This window comes from Periophthalmus magnuspinnatus, chromosome 24 (genome assembly GCF_009829125.3).
Source record: "Periophthalmus magnuspinnatus isolate fPerMag1 chromosome 24, fPerMag1.2.pri, whole genome shotgun sequence".
NCBI lineage: Eukaryota > Metazoa > Chordata > Actinopteri > Gobiiformes > Gobiidae > Periophthalmus > Periophthalmus magnuspinnatus.
The window spans coordinates 10542741-10567886 of NC_047149.1; the positions used below are offsets into that span (position 1 = coordinate 10542741).

General features: G+C 39.3%; 2 protein-coding genes across 2 annotated transcripts; one reads left to right on the forward strand and one right to left on the reverse strand.

Moving 5' to 3' along the window:
- Window positions 1-936: 936 nt before the first annotated feature.
- kcnk10a (potassium channel, subfamily K, member 10a) lies at window positions 937-15860 on the forward strand. Its single transcript, XM_033990999.2, has 7 exons — window positions 937-1344; window positions 3097-3479; window positions 8463-8580; window positions 9447-9607; window positions 11625-11817; window positions 12784-12926; window positions 13144-15860. The coding sequence occupies exons 1-7, from the start codon at window positions 1290-1292 to the stop codon at window positions 13798-13800; spliced, it is 1710 nt and encodes a 569-aa protein (XP_033846890.1). The 5' UTR covers window positions 937-1289; the 3' UTR covers window positions 13801-15860.
- Window positions 15861-24092: 8232 nt separating this feature from the next.
- Window positions 24093-25146, reverse strand: LOC117392678 (B2 bradykinin receptor-like). The gene has a single exon (XM_033990803.2). It carries the CDS (start codon window positions 25144-25146, stop codon window positions 24103-24105), a length of 1044 nt encoding a protein of 347 aa, XP_033846694.1. The 3' UTR covers window positions 24093-24102.

The following is a 25146-nucleotide window of genomic DNA, read 5'->3' on the forward strand; positions in this document are numbered from 1 at the left end:
ACCTGCTTTTACACAAACAAAATCAATGTGGATCAACCTGGCCTGAATTTCCTCCAGTATATATACATTGATAAATGTGCTGGTGCATGTTGTAGTGTACATGAATAGAAATGTAAATATTTGTTGTCCCTAGAATTCGTTAAGAAACAGCACGAGCTTGTCATGTTGAGTTATAACTAGGAATAGCCTGACGTGTTGTGATGCATTTCTAATCCACATGGGGGCGCTGTTTCATCAGCTCTCTTTGGCGCTATGAAAGAATCAAACACATTAGAGTAAGCTCCGCCAGTGTGGGCGAGAGGTGTCGCCAAAGCCTTTAGTTGTTAGGAAAAACACACTTCATTATTGCTGTAACCTCCGCTGTTGTTTATGTGAAAAAGATGACTTGTGTCCATGGTGTTATCACTGCCTGTTGAACTTAGGACCTTTATGTGCAACACAGGCAGACCTCTGTACCCCTCATGTTCTACTTATCCACTCCCAGCCCCGGGAACCTCCCCAGCGACTTCCATTCAGAAATATCTTAGTTACATCTAGCCTATATTAAACTGCCCAGTATTAACCATAAGGTACAGACCCCAGATTCTGTTAATGTTTTGATCCATATCTAACTAATACCAGGGTGACATTTGTGTTTACTTTTATCTTTGTTCAAAAGATGGCACTGTCGGCTCGCCTTTTTCCAATTTATTTTAAAACATATTAGCCTCTAATTAATGCATATGTGTATTTAGTTCTGAGCCATCAAATATCTGACTATCAGGTTAAGGCTGCGTTCTTTTCATCATCACCAACATCTTCTTTTCTTTCGATTCTTTTCAGGGGGACCTCTTATGTTCCTCAGATCTCCCACGTGGCGCATCCACACTCTGCAGGTCTGACGTGTTGATGCCCGCAGTATACGTGAGGACGCTGGGCATGGCACGCTCTGGCGTACGGACCTCGCCAAAACGCACAAGCGGCGTGTTTTGCGACGCGGAGAGAGAGGTGGATCCGTGTGCCAACTACTCGTGCCGCCGCATTCCGAAGTAAACACAACGCACAGAGCAGCAGGATGTGAACGCTTAGGTCCCTCTCTGGAGCCCGGTCTCCCGCGGCGTTGGTTCGAGCTCAGTGGCGTGTGGCCGTGGGGGGAGACTGTCTGCTGCTGCTGATGCTGATGCGGGCATGGAGCAATGATGTGCTTTTACCTGCTCCCTTTCTCCATCCTCTCTCGGTTAAAGCCCAACTAAGACACTCGACGACAGAATTCCCAACACTGATCCGAGGCAGCAACGACCAAAAGAAAGATGAAATTTCCCAGTGAGAATCCAAGAAAACCGGGGAACATGAACCCACCTCCAGGTAAAACGCGCATTTACGCACACTTGTCTCATTCTCTGTGTTAGTTGTCAGTCACTGTGTTTTTTACTCTAGGCTATAACGCGTTCATTTCTGCTTGGTGCTTATGGAGCATCTTAGCCCTAGGCATTATCAATCACAAGGGGTCTATATATGTGAAAGCTATTGGAGAAACCCCGTGGATAAGCCTGAGACGTGTATATTTAAACATCTACATGCACACCTTTTGTCACTGTGATGTTTAAGAGGCAATGAATAGACAAAAGAGTGGAGATTATGTCCATAGATTGTCCATATTGTCACTGGGGGGAGAGGCTGAGGCACTGCAGTCACCCCCCAGCTCCGCGCGCTGGTATTAAAGACCTGTCGAAACACTGGCGCCTGCAGTGGGAGCCTCTTTCCATTACCTCATCGGGAGCGCATCTTCATGTGGCTCACGTCAGCTCCTCCAGCCCAGGCAGCGGGAGCAGGTGAAGCGTGTCGGGCTCTTCCTAACCTGCCATGCCCTCTCACACAGCCTCTGCAGCGGAACGGAGGAGGGGGGGAGGACAACACATGCCCTCCTCCCTCGTCTGCGCTCTTGTTGTCTTATGAGCTCGGGTCTGACCCCTGTTAAACGCACAACAGCGGTCACGAATCTCCCAAATAGTTGTTACGTAACATCTAGAGAGGAGAAGAAGATGTCACAGTCAAAAAACACCACTAGTGCCCTTGTTTTTGTGCGCACATCTGGCGACATTTTCATTATCCGCACCAACAAGCTCCAAAATTTGCTTTGACAAAATGTTTGGACTCATCAAATGCACCGTATGCTGCAATCAGGGTGCACAACATCTCTTATGAGTTGAATGAGCTGGAAAATAAGAAATTCAGGAGCATGTCTAAACAGGAGTCAAATTATATAAAATCAACATAATCAATAGACCAGTTTTTCATGGTTTTGTTCTGTCTCGGCTCAAAACTTTCTGATAAATCACATTTGGACCGATCTGCTCAAGTTAAGACAGCACTCAAGCTGCAAATGAGCTATCCTGGAATGACCTGAACAAGATGCATTGGGTTCTGGACCAGAGTTTAAGCTGTTTTATTGTTTGAAAAAAATGACATTTGAGAAAAACTGTCTACATATTGTGACATTGTAGTTACTGTAATTTCATTTTGAACAGTAGAATTAAATATCTACAATAGACTGGGAATTTTATGCCAGATACAGGCAACGCTCACCTCCATTATGTCCTTGAGCAAAACACTTCACTAACCAAGCCTGAATGCAGTATGTGACCATTGCTGAATGATAGTCTTGTTTTGTCTCTCCCAGGGAAGCTGTGGTAGTGTGGTGTACATAGTAGCTCATCATTAGCGCTGATAGAGCGTGAATGAATAGAGTAACAAATTGTTAAGGGAATTTGAGTGTAACCAGTTGCTACTAAAGCTACAAGATCCTGCTTGGGGAGCACTAAAGCTGGCAGCAGAGTCAGACCTGAGCCTGATGTGGGGAGGGGAGGCATGTCTGCTTTTTATATTCTTATGGATTGGACTGTTGGTGAATATTGTGCAGTTGTATTCATTTATATTCATTTATATGGTCCTTACACTCTAATAAGAAATAACATCATTCAAATATATTGGGATGGCATGCTCAAAATAATGATCAAAATCCCTTGCATTTTGAATAAAATCACAAACATTTTAATTCTTTATCTGCTTTGTTTACAAAATCTGAGTCTTAGATATGGATTTCCTCTTGCATTTCAGTTCCAGTTCACACCAACCTGGTCCCCCCGAAAAAGGTGCAGCCAGGCATGCTTCAGTCCAGCCTGGTGCACGCCAGTCTGGCCACCATGCAGAACCCCATGGGCTGCTCCGTGCCTCGCCTGTCCGTGTCCCGACCGGCGAGCATGGTGGCCAGCATAGAGGCGGGACCAGATGGTACGGTGGTCTTCACCTTCATGAAGCTGAAGACCGTGCTGGCTGTGTTCGTGGTGGTGGTCCTGTACCTGGTGGTTGGAGGGCTGGTGTTCCAGGCTCTGGAACAGCCTTTTGAGGACAACCAGAAGATCACCATCACAGCAGAGAAGGCAGCATTCCTCCACAGGCACCCCTGTGTGAGCCCAGCCGAACTGGAGGCCATCATCAAGGTGAGCTCCATATCTACACTTTAAGGAAACAGTGGCTCTAAGATGTGCATTCTGTCACTGTGTCCTTGAGCAAGACACTTCTGACACGTTTTGGACAGTAGTAGAGGCTGTTGGTGCAACAGCTCTGTCCGATATCCCCAGGGTAGCCGTGACCACAGAAATAGCCTAGCACCGGTGTGTGGAGTGGAGAGTGACTGAATAATGCAACATAAATATGGATTGGGTCTCTTAAAATGCTGTTCATAAATCCAATTATTACGATCTGATCCTGGGGATGTAACGATATGCAATCTGATATTATCACTGTGAAACTCACAGTATGAGGTTTTGTGCAGAAAACAAATACGTTTATTTTGTAAGAGGCTTTTCTCCTTGAGATGAACCATCCAGTTTTAAAGGGTCCTCTGTATCCGCACAGCAAACCTCATACATAAAGAATTTTCAGTTTTTTAAAAGGTACTATCACAAAGTATATGAATGCACTTATGTACAGTACATTATCAGTGCACTGCTTTGCTCCAGCTCTTCCAACCACACACACACACACACCCCCACACCCCCACACACACCCCTACACACCCCCACACACACACACCCACACACACACACACACACACACATTCTGTTTACTACCACATTCTCTGAGCCAAAACATGGAGTGGAGTAATCCATACATAACAAAGCCAACATCAATGAATAGCAGAGTGAATAAAAGACCAGTTTGAAACGGGCCTGGCTCGGACCCACACTGCATCACTGTACTATTGCACACTGCAGGACTTTTCATGGCCAACTGCTCTGGCCTCCCGTAAAGCGGAGGACAATGGAGAGGCAGCGGCGAGCTCGATGCTTATTGAACTGGGCAGCGGTGTAACCCGGTCTGATAATGGATGGATCAGGCACTTGCACAGGGCAGAGCCGAGTGAGCGCGCTCCATAAGTGCTGCACAGTAAACATTAGCGCACACACTAATTGTGTTTAGACTATCAGGTGTCAGAATCCTTGAAAGCACCTATTGTTACATCTGTATATGTGATTGTGTCCAAGTATCACTACTGCTGTTTACTATGTGCATTTCAGATTCTAAAATGTGACGATCTTAATTATAGGTGCTTTGATTGATCGACTGCCGTTCACTGATTGGCCGATCAGACAAACCGATCACCCACGTAGGTAACTGATGGGCAGCTAGAGGCACATCATGGTCTTAAATGTCCAGAAAAATTCCATGGGTGCTGTAGTTAGATTTTTCGTCAAACTTCATATCATCAACAGTCTATATTATTTTTTCAAATAATAAAAATAGTTTTCATCTCTATATCAAAGTCCATGTGATCTGAACTGGCTGAAATGTATTTGTCTCGAACATTAGGAACAAAAATATCATCTAATGTAACATTCACCACAACTAATTGTTGACTGTCAACACACAAGTGACACATTCTTACGTTAACAGAATGCTTATTAAACAAAACATATTTTAGTCTCCTTTTTATAATTCTCAATGAATACTTTTGTATACATATTTAAGTAGTTTTATATTACCACATTATTTAATCTCATCACTGAGTTCATTCTAGTTCCTCCATAAACTGTTACACATCTGTTTTTAAGAGTGGTCCGTGCATAAGGCTGCTACTGGCGAAATCTGCCCCTCAAATTGTAGACACAGTCTCTGCTTTAAAACATTTTTTGTATATTGTGTGGCAAACATCAGTTGAGCAATTTTAAGTTTAACAATTTCATCAAGCTTTAAACATTGCGATATTCTGCCTGATTTGAAACTTGGTAGCACAGGAGCACAGTACAGAGTATGTAACAGCCATGATCGGTATTGGCCGATCAAAAATTCACCTGATCTGCTTCAAAAATCGGAGCACCACCAATTTTAATATTGGAAGTAGCAACGAAATATGAAAGGAAGTTTTCCCAACTGTATTTATGATATATTTAATTATTTATATGGGTACAACAAATTTTAATGAAAAATTTGGATTACTGAGGAATCCACTGAACATTTATTTATGCTCATAGCCATAAACGCAAAACTGAAGTCAAAACTACAGTCTTTCCATTACATTTATTGTTAGATTTTGTATATTTATAATGCTTTTATTGTTCCAAACTTTTATTGGAGCATTTTATCTTTTTCTGATGTTGTAATTGGTACAATTCAGGATTAGCATGTAATGTTGTCTCTTGCCAAGTTAATATTCTATGAAAAAACATCTCTATTTGGAGTCCTGAAGAGCAGATTGGCACATCCTCCATTATAAACGTGTGTTGCCATGTTGTGCTAATGTATTATGTTTTTTGTTTTTTTTTATTTCCGTAATGTCCTGACATGTAGAGCCTTTACACTTCTTGTAAATGAAAATAGAAGAGTTTCTACTGTTACATTTTACGAGGTCCAGCTCTATAAACCGTAATGCTTGTTTACAACTCCACCCGTCCAGCTTAATTCACTAATGGATGAAGCCCATAAATATCACTTTATGTTCACACCCCAGACTCAGCTGGGTTCCTGGCTGCCATCTTGTGCACAGAGTGACTTTGATCACCACACAACATTTAATTACACACATAGGATCAAGGAGAGCTAAATATATTGCTCAGAGGTACAATGGCCGCAATACTTGTATACGGGGTCAAGTAATCCACAAACTTTCAAGTGACAATGCAAATTACTCTATTGATGCCACTGCCAGCCATTTTTAATGAGTGGAAAGTTAGACCATCGATATAATAAAATGTAATTAAGTAAACACCTGCAGCCAGGTATAATCAGAAGGACTTGAGGATAATAAGGGCAGTACACAGTGTTGTCACAGAGCATTTGTACTACTTGTACATAGGACTGGACTCTGGAAGCAGCACACAGTTTGGATGGCTTTTAAACAGAAAACTGAAAATGTACCTAGTTTGCACTGAAATTGCCAAAACCTTACAAGGAACAGTTTTTAGTGTTTAGACTTAAAATTCAATTAATGTGTGTAGCTCAGTCGTTTGTACCAGTTTCATGCAGGCCAGTCAGAGCAGATATTGCAAGGATATCGGGGCAGTGCCATATTGGTTTTTTCTATGAATTTTCACAGACTTAAATGGGAAGAGACTGTTATTGATCTAAGAACTAAAAGCTCTGAAAAAATTACTTAATACTGATATTTGGGCAGATAATGCATGTTTCCTTTAGAGTTTTACATTTGTTTACATTAGCAACTAAAATCAGTATGGCGACAGGTGGCATAAAGTGACATCTCATCATCAACCACCACATTGAGTTTTACAGGAATCCAAACAACACAACATTTAGATACAGCACCAAATAGACTCAGGGCATCCCTCCATCTGCAAAAAATCTATCTGTAGGCCTGGTGTGTGAGTGGTAGACGCATGGCAGGCTGTGGATCAACTGTGGGTCCAGCCTTACTCTACTGAATTATGGATGAGGCTGAAGGAGTGCAGGGCTAAATGGAGAAAAGAGGAGAAAAAGAAAGGACAGATGGTTGGTGCCAGGCGAACACTTTGACGGAGCCATGCTGGCACAGGCGCATGGCTCATTAAAACACCATAGTGACAAATAAACCCAACTATCAGTGTTAGAAGAAGTGATATAGAAGTAAAGCTTAAGGCGAGTACATTTATCACAATGTATTGACTCGATTTTAGTTAAGTGAGGTGCCCATTGACAGAGAGGTTTGTCCTTCCATTTATCCCTACCCTGTCTTTGTCCCTTACTTGTGCGTTATAGTAACAGGTGTCATGACATATATTGAAAGGACTTGAGGATTTGGGACTCGACTCGGACTTAAGGCCAAAGACTTCCAAAACAAGGACCACAAATTTTTCTTGTCTAATTGTCAAATAGTATGTAATTGTATAAGTATTTTAACACAAATAACTGGTCGTTGCTGAATACAATCTTTATCCATTAATTCTTCAATATATTTTCATACTAGTCAACCTCTGCCATGCTCCCAGTTCACATGACTGAAGAGACGTGTCCTAAAGTCATTGAACTGACAAATCGTCCTGACATCACCCTATGATTTGGTGATTTGCAGAATTGCACCCTGAGGGAGCAGTGTCACAGATATGAGACAGTGGAGCCAAAGGTCAACTTCTTTCCATCTGCTTGGGTTCATTAGTCATACATAATTATTTGTGTCTTTCTAAAACTGCATCAGCTTCTGTCAGTCGTGAAATGAAGCAAGAGAATAATGGAATTTGGTGAAAAATAACTCTCCAGAACTTAAACACTGGTGATGATGAAGGAGATGGAGAAGTTGAGGAGGTTGGTGGTTCTGCTGCTGCTGCTGCTGTGGGGTTGGGTATAGACGGAGGGGTGTGAGCTCTACTTGAGGCATCATTAAGAAGAAGGAAGCTTGAATAGGCTTGAGTAGTTGATAAGCAAAGGTATAGTTGGCGGTAACTAAAAAGAACAAGTTGCCAAGAGTAGGTAGGGCCGTCTTCTTAGTTGAAGTTTGGCTCTGGCTAAGAGAAAAGAATCAATTCAAATTACAATACAATGATTGGAAAAAAAAAATCAGTGAACATAAGATTTGTCGATGTATTAGTGTCATAGAGCTATAGTTTCCATACAACTCTGAGCTCCTTCAACAGCTTTATATTAAGATCTGAATTGTGTCATGATAATAGTAGCTTTTTCACAATCTGGTCATACTACTTCAAATAAAACATTCAAGAGTATCACTAGATTTTTCATTCATTAGTATCTGGATCTTGATTTCAAACACTAGACTCTCAACATAATGAATGACCTGACCATGACTCATGATCCACTTATCAGACCACAGGTGTTTGGGTCCATGTGCCCTTCAACCACCTTCTCCTCAGTGTGCCGCCTTGTGCCATCTGCCATCTGTGTGCCTCTGCCCCTGCTCTGCTCCCGTCCTGCCCTGCCCCTGTCTGGTCCTTCTGTGCCGTCCTCCTGTTCACACGTCATGATGTCTCTGTCCTCAGCACTCAGTGGATGCGGTGAACGCTGGAGTGAATCCGACCGGGGACACCTCCTACAACTCCAGCCACTGGGACCTGGGCAGTGCCTTCTTCTTCGCTGGGACGGTCATCACCACCATTGGTATGGCAACACACAAACACTAGATTTACACTGACTGCAAGTGCGATATGGTTTGTGACTCACGCTGGTCTGGCAACATCTAAAAACCAATCCACCCTGTTACACTGACCTCGGCGGAGTAAGGTCCAGGTGAGGCGTGAGTCTTATTCCAGTTTTGCAGATATGTTCAGTAACAGAACAGTGTCCTCAAATGGAAATGGAAGAGTAATTCTATAAAAAATATGGACGTATGTTTACACAATCACCATAAAAGTACAACAAATTATATAAAATCCAAGATAAATATATTTTTTACAAAGGTGAAGTTAGATTACACATGGTTTGATATTGGCTGAAAAATACTCACACTGCAACATCCCTGGCAATAATAATAATAATAATAATAATAATAATAATAATAATAATAATAATAATAATAATAATAATAATAATAATAATAAGCAGTCAAATTGATACACCCTATAATTAATTATGTTAATCAAGCTAACTGCATTTGGTTTGACTTCAGTTTTAATAAAGTCAAATTATAAATTAGTTCAAATTTCACCTCTGTAAATGAAAACTTGTTCAAAATGATTTTCCTGGTTAATTAAAGGTTAGATTACAGAAAAATCTAAAAAGTACCACTCTAAACACTTAAAACAAGTTCAGATTGGTTAGAACTTAACTAAAGAATACTAAAAGTGTATTCCTGTGTCACCAGCCTGTTCCTGTAGCAGAGGTGTTTCTGCACAAACACAGCACCGTCTCATTAGCAGCAGGAGCAGATGCAGTGTTAATGAAGGAGGCGTGCTCATGGACCTGTTAGCCGGATTAATTAGCGCCGTACCTGCTCACGGCTCCCCTGTTATGGTGTTTCTCCTCAGGCTACGGGAACATCGCTCCGAGCACAGAGGGGGGTAAGATCTTCTGCATCCTCTACGCCATCTTCGGAATCCCGCTCTTCGGCTTCCTGCTGGCAGGGGTCGGCGACCAGCTCGGGACCATCTTTGTCAAGAGCATCGCCCGTGTGGAAAAGATTTTCAAAGTGGGTGACTGATACTACGATTTTATGATGTACTGTTTGTATGCCTGAACCAACCTGATAACAGCTAAAACTGAGTATTGGTGGAATATTTATATGTAAAGAGAGATAAAAACTCAAGATTCAGTCCCAAACATCAGCTGAATCTTCTCTTATCTTCTTTCAGTTTCTTTTGCTGTCACACATAAATCCCATAATATAACCAAAATAACTAGTTTACAGTAATAAAAAAAAAAATTGGTTGACTGACTAATAACTAAAGGCTTACAGCTCTACATTAAAGTATATTTTGGAAATTCAACAGAAATATGTTTAAATGTGTTGTTGAGGATTAAGTACAAGACATAATGACACATAAAACTGCACAAGTCTTTTCAGTGAAATAGAACAAATGATGATCCACAAAGTTCCCCAAACACAAACACATTTAAAATTACGTTTGACCTTAAAACACTCTGAGACTCTTAGTAGCTCCATTATCACGATATTGCCATGCCATTACTGGTATCTATATCTTTAATTACCATATATCATTGACCAACACACACTATAAAATCATGCTTGTCAAATGGATTCAATATTAGCTTAGATAAATGTTAGCTTTATTGACCCATAATTACCTTTATTAAAGAGAAGCAATATCATTTTATGGCATGTAGTTAAAACAACAGTGTTTAAGCCGAGACATAAAACTGATCGATACCCACATGAGCTCACTGATGATCTCACTTCCCACTGAAGTCTGTTCTTACTTGCATTCTTTAGCACGTCGCTTCTCTCAAACTTTCACAACTCATGATGCTTTTATTGTTGTTTATGGAGGCAGACTGCACTCAAGTGAACCTGGCAACAATGACAATTCTTCACAACTTGCCTAGAATATGATAACTCTGTAATAAACTTCTTCTCTGTGGGATTTTATTATTTGGAGGGTTATCTTGTATATGTTCACAGTACACAGTGGGATACACTAAAGTAAATCTTTAGTTTACGCTCACAGCTCCTTTAAAGTGCAGATTACAGCCTGCACTCATTTTTGTAACTTATATTGAAGATTTTACAAAAAAAAAATCACACACAGTTTTCCAGATTTCTTTTCTATAGTGATGCAGGTGCAAATCACAGACGTATAAAGAAGTGGACTTAGTGAGCATGACATCAGCTATCGCGTTCAGCTCCAGCCAAATGAAGCTCATCGAGGCTAGAGTGGTGAATATAGGGGTGAATTCAGAGCCAAGTTCCATATTTAGAATTCCGGCTGCAAGTATCATAGCAACCAAAGACCCAATCTGGAGCGAGGCTGATGAAGAGGCTGATCGCATCGCTGGTTGAGCACGCAGTGGGCACTTAGCAACGCTGTCAATCAAACCTGCTGTTAACGCTAGCAGGAGTGACCTTGGGAAAAGAAAGCACCTGGTTCATCTGTTATTAATGTTCATATCTTCATTTACAGACACAATAGCGAAATAAAAATACTAAGACAATGTAGAGCAGGTTAATATGAACATTTTAACACCAAAAGGATGAGGCTCACTGCAGTTACACTGAGAGAGGTGACAATTTTTCAATGTAAAGTGAATTGGAGCCAGAGTCGATGCCAGAAGCGCGCCCATGATCACTTCCTATCCTCCTATCACTTCCACTATCCTCCTCTGTGATATACCATGCTTCAAAATGTGTTATTGTGACAGGCCTAGACAGTACTGGATTACTCAAAGCGAAAACATTTCACAAAGGATTGACTGAGCCACTACTTTTGGTCATATCAAATTTAGAGCTACAACCTGTGATGTACTGATGTAAAACTATGATCAATATTTACCACAGATATTATCCCACCAAACAAACAAAAAATGTAAAATTATGTAGAAAACTCAGTCTGGTTCGCTGGCTGGTTCCCATCTCTCTCCAGCCATTGTGAAATAAATTATACATGCCACTTTTCCTAATCCAAAGTCTGCATTTCTCTCCATTGCATCAGTGACTCACCTTCTGTGCTTGTGACGTGTTTTTCTTCCAGAACAAATCCAATCAGATCAGCCAGACAAAGATTCGCGTGGCGTCCACTCTGCTCTTCATCTTGGCCGGCTGCATCCTCTTCGTCACCATCCCGGCTGTTATCTTCAAGTACATCGAGGGCTGGACTGCGCTGGACTCCACGTATTTTGTGGTCATCACTCTCACCACTGTGGGGATAGGAGACTATGTGGCAGGTCAGATCATATCTCACACTAGGGCGTGTTAGTCTGTCACAATAGAATGTTTTTATTATGCACAAAATGATTCTTACCATTATTTCCTTGGTATCATAAAGATTTATTTAAAAATCTGATTATCCAATACTATTCTTTATTTTAATGGTTAGTTAGTTTTTATATCAGTTACAAGACTGACCATGACTAGAGAAGTGAAACGATATGTAAGATTTTGAGTGAATTATAATGATGCTTTATTCTTGATTACTAAAACATTAGACATGATGTTCTATTCTTTTATTATTAGGGGTTTTGGTTTTCAAGATGATTATCCAATTAGAAAACAGAATGAGCCACACATGAGTCTGAAAGTATCAAAATGATTGATAGTGATAAACATTACAAAAGAGAGCTCTTGATCAATCAGAGATAGTATAAGATCACTTGCTAATATGAAAAATTACAATAATTATAATAATAATAATAGTATTGTAACAAATTTTTTAATCATTGTGGTATTATTGTATATTAAAATTGGTATTGAGTACTGAGCTCATTCTTTAGTATAAAAACTATACTAGAAATTGGATTTGAAATGTCAGTTTCTTGACAGCACTACTTTGGAGCACACGTTTTTCCTTTATAATCTGAACGTCTTATAGTCACAGTGGAAGAGCTTTTAGTTTTAGAAAACAAACTTAAGTCATGTGATCAGATTAATGGCTCCAGTCTGAAGAAATAAAAAGCCATTTCCTCTTGTCTCTGCTCTGAAAAATGTGCTGCAGGCTACTCAGCCTTTCAAAGAGACTCTATTAAGTTTGTTTCTGTCAATCACACAATAATGGTTTGTATATCTGTCCAGTTATGCCCTCTGTGTTTGCCCTTTTTCATATTTGTCAGTGTAAACAAGTGCATATTGAAAACATTTACACTGCAGTTAAAGGACAATATTTAAAAAGAATAATGTGTGTTTGGTTGTTTCAGGGGGAAACCGGCGTATCGAGTACAGGAAGTGGTACCGTCCTCTGGTGTGGTTCTGGATCCTGGGTGGTTTGGCGTACTTCGCTGCAGTGCTAAACATGATTGGTGACTGGCTCAGGGTGCTATCCAAGAAGACCAAAGAGGAGGTACGGATTTTTTCAGTTTATTTTATCTGCACACTTCTATCTGATGTTAGTGCTTTATTCTCTAAGACATTCTAAAGGTCAAGGCTTTGGTTTATTCCTATAAACAATGTATTAATTATTCATTTCTCAGTGTAAAACCAATTATTCGACTGCTAAGTGCCATTGTGTAGAACACACATATATGAGTGGTGTTCTGACAGTGATTATGATGGTGCAGGTTGGTGAGATAAAGGCTCATGCTGCAGAGTGGAAGGCTAATGTTCGTGCTGAGCTGAGGGAGACGCGGAGGAGGATGAGTGTGGAGGTCCATGACAAACTGCAGCGGGCGGCCACTATCCGCAGTATGGAGCGCAGACAGCTGGGGCTGGACCAGCGCGCTGTGTCCCTGGACATGCTGTCCCCGGAGCGCCGTGCCATCTTCAACAGTCTGGACACTAACACGAACAGCTACAAGACGTCCTCTCAAGAAAGCATCGACACCAAGCTCAACAACCTGCGTCTGCGCGGGGCGGAGCAGAGCGAGCGGCGGTCAAATCAGCAGGCCACATCAGAGGACAACATTTTCAACCGGCTGGGCTCTGTCACCAAGCTGGCGAAGCGCAGTAGGAACAAAGATCTGAAGAAGAACATCCCCGATGAGGCACGGCGCCCACACAGTGAAGCCTATGGGTGCAGCTCTCCTATGTTTGAATGTAGCACGCCCACGAGCGATGACAAGTGCAAGGACGAGCCAGAAGACGAGGACAAGGAGTGCAACATGAGCCTCTCCGACTTCCCCCTATATGTGCCTCAGAACACTTTCACTGTGGAGCCCCCCAGAGACAGCCAGAGCACCATCAGGCTGGAGGAGCTGCAGGGAGACATGGGGCTGTAACTGAGCTCCAGTGTTTTTAATGTCAGTATTTTAGTGCCTTAGGCCCCTGTGTGAGACAGAGACAGGGGCACCATCCCGTTGTCAAGTCCACTGTAATGTACACATGCTGTGTGGCCTCCATGGCTCCATACTGTAGACTGTCCACTCTGGAGGACATGAAAACTCTGGTAGAATAGTGCATGTGTGTAATGGTCACCTGGTGATGTGCCTACTGTTCAAACATCATGTGGCACCATCTTCACCTCTCTGTTCTAAAGCTACTGTCTGCACCTTTGAGGTCCATTTTCAACAGCACTCCAGTCTTCTTGGTGAGTCCATATTTACATGCAGTCCAGTGCAGGGCAGAGGCAGCAGAGAGCCAAAGTCTGATTCCACACTCACTCTCTCATTCAATAAGAACACTTTGCTGTGTAACATGCACTGGAGTCCATGGATGTGTTTCGTATATTGATGATGAAGTAATTCTGTTGTACCAAATGTTTTAACTATAATGCCGTGACTATGAAAAGTAAAGACCCATCTGACTAGCTACAGTAGAAGTGAGGTAGCTGCCATGCTGTCCATCTGCCACTGTCTTTGTAAAACCTCACCTGTCCACCTCACTTGTCCACCTCTCTTGTCCTGTCATCTGTGCATGGTCCCTGCCTGCTCCTGTCACTCACTGTGTCCATGGTAACCTCTCAACACTATCTCAGGGCTCAGGCTCAATTCATGTGAGGCCTTCAAACACCACTTAAAATGACCTGAATTCAGAATATTGATTAAATATTGATAGTTTTGCATGAATATATAGTTTTTATAGGCCTGGATTATATGACATTTCGAGGTATTTCAAGTTTTAATTTTATTTTATCAAGTCAGTGGACACAGAAAATTGCAGTAGCCATAAACAAAACGTATTCCACTGACAGGAGGATTTTTGTTTGCGTTCTAAAACCAGTCAAATAATTAAGGTCTAAATGATTAATATTCTGAATTCAAGTCATTTTCATGAATTTCTTTAAACAGTGCAGCGCCTAATGAAAGAAGAAGAAATACCGAATGCTACTCAAAAAAATAAAAAAACAAAAAACACTATGCAGATAAACAGTGGCCACTCAATATGAACTTTTTACAACTGGACCCACAGAAGAATCCATGACCTCCTCTCCCCAGACACTTCGCACCGCACCTTAAGAGTAATCTCACAGTATTCAAGAATTGTCTGTAAAATGCAGTTCACAAATAATGTACAGGGAAGCACCAAATGCAGTACTTTATTAATGAGACATGGACATTACAACTGTCTGTAGCACTACATAAAAACTACACCTTACTTTACGTTAATACAGCAAGAACTAGGGCTTAAGTCATGATGAACAAATAGTTTATTAACAATGATTCAGGCTTAGAAACTACTTCATTAAATGGTTAGGATTACGGCCTTGTATTTTTTCTCAATTATCTAAGCAAAATTCGTCTTTCCCCAGCAAAGCTATATTGTATAAGCAGCTCTTGAAGTCAAAATATGCCTACTGTGTGTTTGCATCTAACTATTACGTTTTACTGACAGAGAATCAGTGATTAGCATGATAATTGTTGTTAGCATGCTCCGCTCTGGCCTCTGAAAGTTGTGAAAATCACTTCTAAATTCATTGCAGTGAATAATTACAATACTTGGGATGAAAATTTTTTAAAATTAACTAGTTCTGATTTTCATTATGAATTAAGTCCTTGTTCATGCTTTATTATGAGTATTAAAGTAGTGTAGTTACTGTAGTGTTACCCAACTGTCCCCATGCACTACATATCTTCACAGTTCTAATGTGAATGCACCTGATGCCCTAGAACTGGCACTTTTTTAAATGCTTTAAAGAACTCCAGAAATATATATATAAATAATCTACAAAGAAGATGAAAGAAACGGCATGCTCTGTGCAGACCCCGCGACGTCCATGGTGTTGACTGTAAATCACCACATGCTTCAAACACCTCTCCAGCACTTTGGTTTTTCTGCTGATGTCAGGACACAGCTGTATGAAGACACTGCTTCAAGTAACGTGCAATCACTGTTATGCCTTTGAATAAAAACATCTCACCGACTCAACCGCCTGCTCTCTCTGGTGTCTATAAATTTAAAGTAAACATTTACTTTTTTTGAGGTGTTTAGTATTCAACTTAAAGTGTTTCTGGGGGAAGTTCCACTCACAGACTGTATAAAGAAGTGGACTAAGTGAGTGTGACGTCCCCACAGCGTTTGTCTCCAGCCAAATGAAGCTCATCAAGGCTAGAGCAGTTATAGGGGCCAATTTGGAGCCAAGTTCCATACTTGGAATTCCGACCACGAGAATCATAGCAGCTAAAGAGCCAAACTGGAGTGAGGCTGCTGAAGGTAACACCCTTCCCGCCCGCCTTGCAGGAAATGGGCGCCTAGAAACGCTGTCAATCAAACATGTTGCTAATGCTAGCGAGAGTGACCTCAGGGGGGAAAAAGACACCAGATCTGATATTAATGCTCATATCTTGATTTATGGACACAATAGTGAAATAAAAATATCAGGGTCATGTAGAGCTTGAAGGAGGGGTGACAGTTTTACAATAGAAAGTGAATTGGAGCCAGAGTTGAAGGAGCTGAAGGCATGGGCATGCTCACTTCCTGTTTGGAATGCAGTGGCTAGCAGGTTAGCTGTGTCCATTTATATATACAGTCTATGGTTCCACCACTTGTTTCCATGGAGGTGTTATTGCTTTGCCCAGAATGTTTCATGTTTTCATAGCATTAAATAGCAAAAGACGAAGTTTAAATCTGTCGACTGGACAAATCGTAAGAGTGAAGACATTTCACTGCTCATCGAAGCAGCTTCTTCAGCTTCTTCTGCTTGGATGAGCAGCAAAACGTCTTTACTTTTACAACGATTTGTCCAGTTGACAGATTTAAACTTCATCTTTTGCTATGGATCAGACCTGGACGACTGACGGTTTACACAGGCATAGCATTAAAGTTTTCTGTATCCATGGAGACAAGCACGTGAGCAGATCTGTGGTGAGGTGACCCTGTTCACAGTGTATTTCAAGGTATTTGTGAGATATAAAGACACCTGTTTTTGAATAAATGCAAGATAGCTTAGTTTAATACTACTGTGAAACATTCTGTGCAAAGTAAAAACATGACCATGGAGACAATCAGGTGGCATACTCTCATCCAGAAAGGTGACATAGTCCGTCTTTAAACACATAACCTAGGTCTTACTTTTTGAATAATTGCGAGTTAAAAAAAAGCTGAATTATTCTGAGCACTCAAGCCTTAAATGTGCATTAATTAAAATACAACTTTCAGTAAACAAATATTGAGGGAACAATGTTGATTTTACATAATATATCCACATTTAATTGACTCAGTTACATTCTGTTATAATTTGAGTTTTGATGGATTTAGTTGTTTTTTTTGTTTTTTTTGTTTTTTTGTTAAAGAGGACATTGTGCCTGTGTTGGCTCTCTAGTTATAATCTATGACACTTGCGGATCATTATGTTATAATTTGCACATTTTAAACAGCAATATTAATCTTAAACAACTTAATGAAAGAAACAACTCCACTGACTTCTGTCTTAGAAAACTTCGGTGCCCAATGGGATTTCATGTCGGCATAAACATCACCACAACAAAGTGCCACATGATGTCAGCCCCTCCTATGGATAGTTGCAGATCACGCTAGCAAACAACTATAACACAGTTAAAAGCTCTGAAAAGTCTATTTTGCATAATAAGTCTGCTTTAATGATGTGTCTAAAATGATTACATTTCTTATACTCTATAAATACTGTACAGTTGTGTAGTCTGGTATAGTGATGAAGAGTCTGCAGTCACTTGGTTGGATCCACTTACTCTTAAAATGATCATATTACTCAGGAAACATTCAATTCAATTCAATAAATGTTTGTAAGTAATGATATATATTCCAGCAACAAAACTGTACATAAAACAGGATCAAAGTTCACTTCCACTGTCACAATTTTAAGTAAATATGAAAAGTACAATATATAGAGTATAAAGTTAAGTATAGTTGAAGCAAAATTGCAAACTGAAGATGATAGATCTGAGAAAACATCACAAAAACATCATATACAGAATTCAAGTCCATTTAAACAAACAGACGTTCCTTTTTTGGTTGTCCTTGTACGGGACAGCGGCAGAGTGGTTAGCTGATGGAAAAGGATCATGTTCAGGTCTTTGGCTCTAACCTTGTCAGTCTGAAATAACCCAGGTTTTAGCTCAGTTAGACACAGACACCATCGATCCTCACCTTCAGATGTCCAGACTGTCGCCACTGTTCAAACCACAAATGACACTCAAAAGTCTAAAGAATTCAAAAGAGGGTTATACTCTTGTGCCAGTGCATTTTGCTTATGTCTTGTATTATAAATAGTTGTTTTGTGTGTATAACAGTGAGCACACAGTTAGTTAGTAATTATACATTTACACACAGAACAATGTAAAGATGTTCAACAGTAGTCATCGGGACACTATTTTTGTGATCCCTTCCAGAAGACATTTTCAGTTTGATGGCTCTGTCTTGAAACATTGGGAATTTATCCTAGTCTGTCTTGACTAAGTCCAGCTTTGGTCGCACAAACAGTGTCCAGATGATCATCGTTGAAATCATCTCTACATTGAGCCACTCCTCGACGACTGAAGGATTACACTGTTTTACACACAAAACATACTCACAAATTAGGTTAATTAAGTTAAATCTTCATTATAATTCTGGCAACATGGGAATCAAATAAGTCTTGGTGACTAGTAAGTTTGGCAGCCCATAGTGGAATTATATTACCGCTAACAAAATCAGAGGATTTATTTAGCTAAAGCTGTATCATCTAACAAACAGTACAGTACAGTACAATGCAAACAATGATTTTTTTTTTTCACAGTGACTTTACAATTACTACTACATTTTGTGTAGGTTAAATTATATTAAATTGAAGCCTTTTTAATTCAAGATATTTTCCTTGTTTAATTGCTCAGAAAATCATTTAGAAATATCATGAAGCAAGGTAAACAACAACAGTAAATTTCAGTAGAATACATTTTAAATTAGTAAAATACCAAATTAAAATAGATCTTAGATAGGACTATGAAGGATCTGTATGTAAAAGTTTGATTTTAAATTCCATAAACATGACCTAACTGTGTCCTCAGTAGACAGTAGATCTCAGGCAGACATGTTCAAATCAAACATAGCGCTTATGATTAACAATTGTAATGCTAACATGAAGGCCAACTTGTTATAATTTGGTATTTTTGTTCTCCAATCAGAAAACAGAACAAGCCTCACATGAGTTTATCATTTGGATTACCAGTTCTAATGCTGAAATCCACTAGGTTTAAATCTAAAATAAGTCTTTCTGGTCTGAATCCTCACTACTTAAACCCCAGCACCTGGAGCCAAACACGAATCTAGCACTTGAAAACTAGCACTATATGACATCACAAGGTGGAACAGAGCATTTTGAGCTTTGGAGATGTAGAGAGACTAATACTAAAGGATTACTCAAATATGTGCAAATGAAACAAAACACAGCTCCGGGTATGTTTTGAGAGGATAACAGTATTCTAATATGTCTTAAAGCTCATAATTTTGCATAATATAGGATCTTTAAGACTAACACTGGCAGGTTTACAGGTTTAGTAGTAACTGTAGTACCTTATAAGAGCGCAGGCTATAGTTCCTTTAATTTAAGCGCAATCATTTTTTACCGCGTAACTACTTGTGCCAGCAGAAGACATCAGAGTGAGTGTGATATACTGAGCCTGTTGTACACAGCGACAGCCCCAACACTGATGGACTGTCAGCTCTGAGAATGCGCCTCTGTACTTCACTGTGCTCTGGCCAGTGGGATATCGATTCAGTCTCTGCTTTGGCTCGCTAATGCTCTCTGTCTCTCCTGCATCATAAGCCACATACATTCATAATCTAATACTGAACAGGTTTTATCCTATACAGTATTTAAACAGACTGCAGCTTCTAATTAACAGCTGCAGAAGTGAGAAAGTTCCTGTCAAAACCACACCCAGCACAACACCAGACACTATCGATTTAAGGAGTTGTGCATAAACATTGCACAAACAGCATTATCATTCTGTCACAATATCCATATCTCAAAGGTTTTAAAGGGAGGCATAATGAAGACATATTACACTGGGTTACAAAAAAAACAAACATTTTTGAAAGTTGTCTGTGTTTTTTCAGCTGAATTAGGACCATTTAGCACCGCTGAATCCAAAAATGATATAAATTTTTCTCAGACAGGTCAGGTTTTTATGCTAATTTGATTTTGAAAAATCCAGTCTTCTAAATTGATTACAATTTTGTGACATTATCAGTTGATTTTCTTTAATATTTCTCATCCAAAAAATGTTTTAGGAGATAAAAAAAATAGTTTTCTAACAGAATGTATTAATTAAATGTTACGTTATGTTAATTGATAAAGGTAAGTACATGTAAATTGGAACGTTACGTTATCATTGTGCAAAATTCAGGACATGAACTTCTGTTTCTATGAGCCCCTTGAATGCTCAGCAGCAGGGATGTCTCTCTTCAGAGTCCAACAGTAATCAGCCATCATGACTGCATCTCAGCATCCCTGATACCTGGTCTCCATCTCTTTTATGTCCTGATGGAATCTCTCCACCTGCTCATCACTCAGTGATCCCAGATTCTCAGGAAACCTGAACATTTAGCTCCTTTTGGGAAAAAGGATGTGAAGCATCATCATTAAAACCACACTGGAGGAATCTTTGTCACTGATGTCAGGAACTTCTACAAAGACAGGTACTGGAATTTCACAGTGAGCTACAGGACGACGTGCTGATTCACGGTCAGGATACTTGAGGCTGCTTTGGTTCTTTCTGTTGATCCCAGTCACATCAATAGCCCAGAAGTAGCTATTGATGTGGGCTCCCTCCAATCCATGGGAATTCCAAACTTCAGACAACTCTTCTTGCCTTTAGTCCACTGACGCAGATACTCGGTGCATGACTTGCCATGTGTGGCTCCCAAGCTTCATCTTGGTCACCAAGTTTAATACCAAAATAAGCATGGTAAGCACGCTTTATGAAACTTGTGACTTGATTCCTGTGAGGAACATTGGTGTATTCACCGCAGATGTAGCAGAATATGTCAGGCTTATTTTTGCAAGATCTTCTAGTCGAAGCCATTTCATTCACTTGTAATATAAAAAAAAAACAATTAGTCATAAGTTGGCACATGCAAAATCTTCAGAATTTGTTTATAGCGAGAAATATAACAGAATTTTGCATCATATGACATGAAAATACAAATATGTAGCTTAGTTCAGAACGTTGACCTGATTGAGCAAAACCAATGTGATTTTTGGATTCAGCATATCAAAATTATCCTAGATCAGCCAAAAAATCTTAGACAATAAATTTTGTGTTGACCAGTGATTTAATCTCAAAAATGCCTCAAAAGTGCAATCAATTCTGAGTATAAAATATAAGCTGTTTAATAATAACAGTAAGTTCTGCACTGAAAATGAGCAAATGATTATGTGCAGTGTAGTTCTCTTTTCTACTTGCACTCCACGGTTGATGACTTCAATTAATAATAATAATAATAATAATAATAATAATAATAATAATAATAATAATAATAATAATAATAATAATAATAATAATAATAACTGGGTCCAGAATACTAGCCTAAAGGCCTAATTGAAACCTAATTTACATTACTTTAATTAAATGTGTTGTGTCATTATATTTTATGCTAAGCTAACATACTGACTTTAAGTAGGCTAGGCTAACTTCAAATATTTGCTTCATTTCAACAAAATATTTCTGAATGGAATCAAATGAGATCATAGGCTATATTTCAGGTCAACATTTAGCCTGTTTTAGATTAGCATTTGCCCAAACAATGTAGGCTTATAGTTTAATTGGCTAGCTCAGTTCATTTTTGCTAGCTACGGTCAGTTTGATTAATTTCTAAATCAAAGTGAACAGCACGCGCACAGTTCTCTAATGCATGGTCACCACGGCAACAGCAGCAGCCCACTCCTCAGCGCTCTGAAGTGATGTCTGTGAGACCAATCTGCATTCATTTGAATGTTTTTAAAAACATCATTTGAAGTGGTAGAAAGTAACAGATTAAAATTTGAGTTAAGAGTTTGTAGTTTACCTTACTACTTTTACTTCAATCAAGTTTTATTCAAGGATTCCAACTTCCTGTTTATGGGCAACATTTTGGATTTTTGTAATAATTAAAAAATATAGCTTAATAGGCTATTTTGTTTTGGATTGTTAATCGTTATGGCGACTCTTAAGTAATTTTTTTTTAATATTTCTGAAATATAGAAATACTATCAAAATGTTTTGTCTTTTAAAATTAGTAAGACAAAGTTATGCGCATTTTCATGTGTTTAACGAGAAGCAGGCCAATACTTCCCCCTGCAGGTCAAAACTGGTACTACATAAGTTAAATAATATTCTGTCCATAGTAATTGGGGGAGAAGAACTCAGTTTTGTTACTTAGACTTAAATAAAAGTACAGACACTAGAGCAAAAAATAAAATAATATTAAATAAATAAATTAATAATAATAATAATAATAATAATAATAATAATAATAATAATAAAATAATAAATAAAAAATACTTAAGTAAAAGTAAAAATAACACATGAAAATCTACTTAAGTAAAAGTGTTAAAGTACCTGTTTTATAATGTACTAAAAAGTAAAAGGTAAATGTATTTCGCACTGGTTTTGAGATCTAATAAAGCTTCAAATGGTCAATAGTGAGTTTGATACATATTTGTGCTGGATTTTGTTCAGCAGAAACAATTTAATTGATAATTTTGTGTAGATGTTTTTATTTGTATATTTTATTTTTGCTCAAATTATGAACCTGCCTTTTCAGCAGGTCTCAAACAATAATTTAAAAATATATATTTACTTTTCAGTCCTGGTGCAAAATGTAGTGGAGTAGAAAGTACAGATACCTGCTTTCAAATGTAGTGAAGTAAAAGTAAAGTACAGATAATTATACTTTATACTTAAGTACATCAGGGCCCAGATAAAGCGGAAGAAAATGAATAGATAGACTTAAGTACAGTATTTTACTACTTGTACTTCCTTATGTTCCACTGATCTATAGTGTCTATTTAGTATTTATATTCTTACTCTATTTTTTATGCATGCCTCATAATTTTTATATGCTATTAGTTTATGTTTCACCAGATCACCAAAGCAAATTACTATTGTGAATGTTCTACACTTTCAGCAGCGATAACGTTATTACTGACTCTGGTGAAGTCATTATAGTTTAAATTCTTCAAAACAGAATCAGTCCTTTTACATGATGTCAGTGAAGGTAACAGTCTTATCTCATGGGTCAGATGCTGATTCATTTGCAGAGTGGGGGCTCAGCGTCTCTCGTGTGAATGCGCTGCAGGAGGAAGTGACCTGTTTGTGATAATTATTCCCAACAGAGCTCAGACGTAATGCCGGCCGGTAATGTGCGTTCATCTGGACTCTTCTGGACTCTTCTGCAAATCCACTGTCACTTAAGTATGCACCATGATCAACAGAATAAGCCAGTATTCACTTATTTCTTTATTTGTGTTTATTTTGGCTCATTTAAAACATAAAAAGTACATTCAAAAATATACACATTTTTAACATTGGTTCACTTACAAAAATATGACACATTTTAAATATTTATAGTAGGCCCATGTATTTGACAGTACCCATTTCATATGACACGTGAAAATGCTTTTCTTTAACATAGATATAAATACATTTACAGGTAATGTATTGATTTGGACCCAGTGATTTAATGGTAGGCCTATATGTATTAAACATTTTTGATGTTGGAAAAAAATAAAAATAAAACAGTATCTACAGTACAACTTGAATGAAGATTACTCAATATTTTAGTAGTTTAAACTTTTTTTGATTTTTTTTAATACTTGGTCTGAAAATAATTTTAACTATTAACTGGCCTAACGATTTCTAACTATAGTATTTATTTTTTTATATGTATTTGCTGTGACTGCAGTTGAACTTGGATATAATTTTGCTGAAAAAAAAGTTACTTAAAACAATTCAAAAGGTTGTGGTAAGTTTTATAAAGACTACAAAACATACAATACACAGTATTTAGTATAAATAAATAGCACCACATCAGTAGGAGATAAATTCTTCTACTGATGTGTATATACGATGTAGGTCTACATCTAAATGTGTTAAGATGATTTATTGAAAAATATTCAAGTCTTGTGTTGGTTGTCAGTCTTTCCAGTTCTATGAAACAGTGTAGATTCCACACTGCTTGTCCACGCTGATGCGATGTGCATCATTGATCCTGTTCACAGAGGAGTAACTCACTGTATAATACAGAAAGTCTTTAGATCTGTTCTTCATCCTTCTCCCACACACATCTTGGGCCCTCTTCCTGAAGTCTCTCCCCACTATCACTAAGAGCATGGGGTTAATTGCACTGTTACTGTACGCCAGATACGTCGACAACTGAATACCTATGTCCAAAATATGACCCCAAAGACACCAAGGCGTCAATTCGAAGTAATCCAGAGTGTCCAGGAAGCGCATGAGCTGGTGTGGACCCCAACAGACCAAGAAGACCACCAACACTGCCAGAACCAGGTACGTAGCTTTCTTCTCCGCTCTTAGACTGGGTGGACCAACCATCCCTCCATCGTTCAGAGAAGCAACAATGTGTTTAGTGCAATACGCCATCAACAGCACAGGAAGTACGAAGAAAAAGACGTTCCTGGCAATGTTGTGGTACACCCTCCACTTTGGGTCAGGGTAGGCCAGGATACACGCCTCAACTCCGGGCTCTTCCACGTATCTTACAGTGCGGAATATCATAATGGGTAGAGTGAAAATGAAACCTAGAATCCAGATGCCCAAGCAGAAACGTTTTGCCCAAGAACGCCTTCGAAATAGACTTACGCTCATCGGTTTGACAAGGGCCATGTAGCGGTCGAGACAGATCAAAGTCAGGAAGAAGATGCTGCAGATGTAGTTCATGGAGATGGAGACGTTGACCACTTTGCAGAGGAATTCTCCAAAGTCCCATTGGTACCCGCGGGCGATGGTGAGTGCCCAAAAGGGGAGGAAGGTCATCAGAATGAGGTCGGCCAGAGCCAGGTTCCCCAGGTAGATGTCAGCCACGCTGCAGGGCTTCCTCTGGAGGCAGAAGACCAGGAGCACCAGGAGGTTCCCCAGCAGACCCACGGCCGTCAGCAGGCCCAGGAAGGAGGGCACCAGTGAGGACACCCACAGCCAGGCTGCAGTGTAGACCTCACATGTGTCCATCTCCAT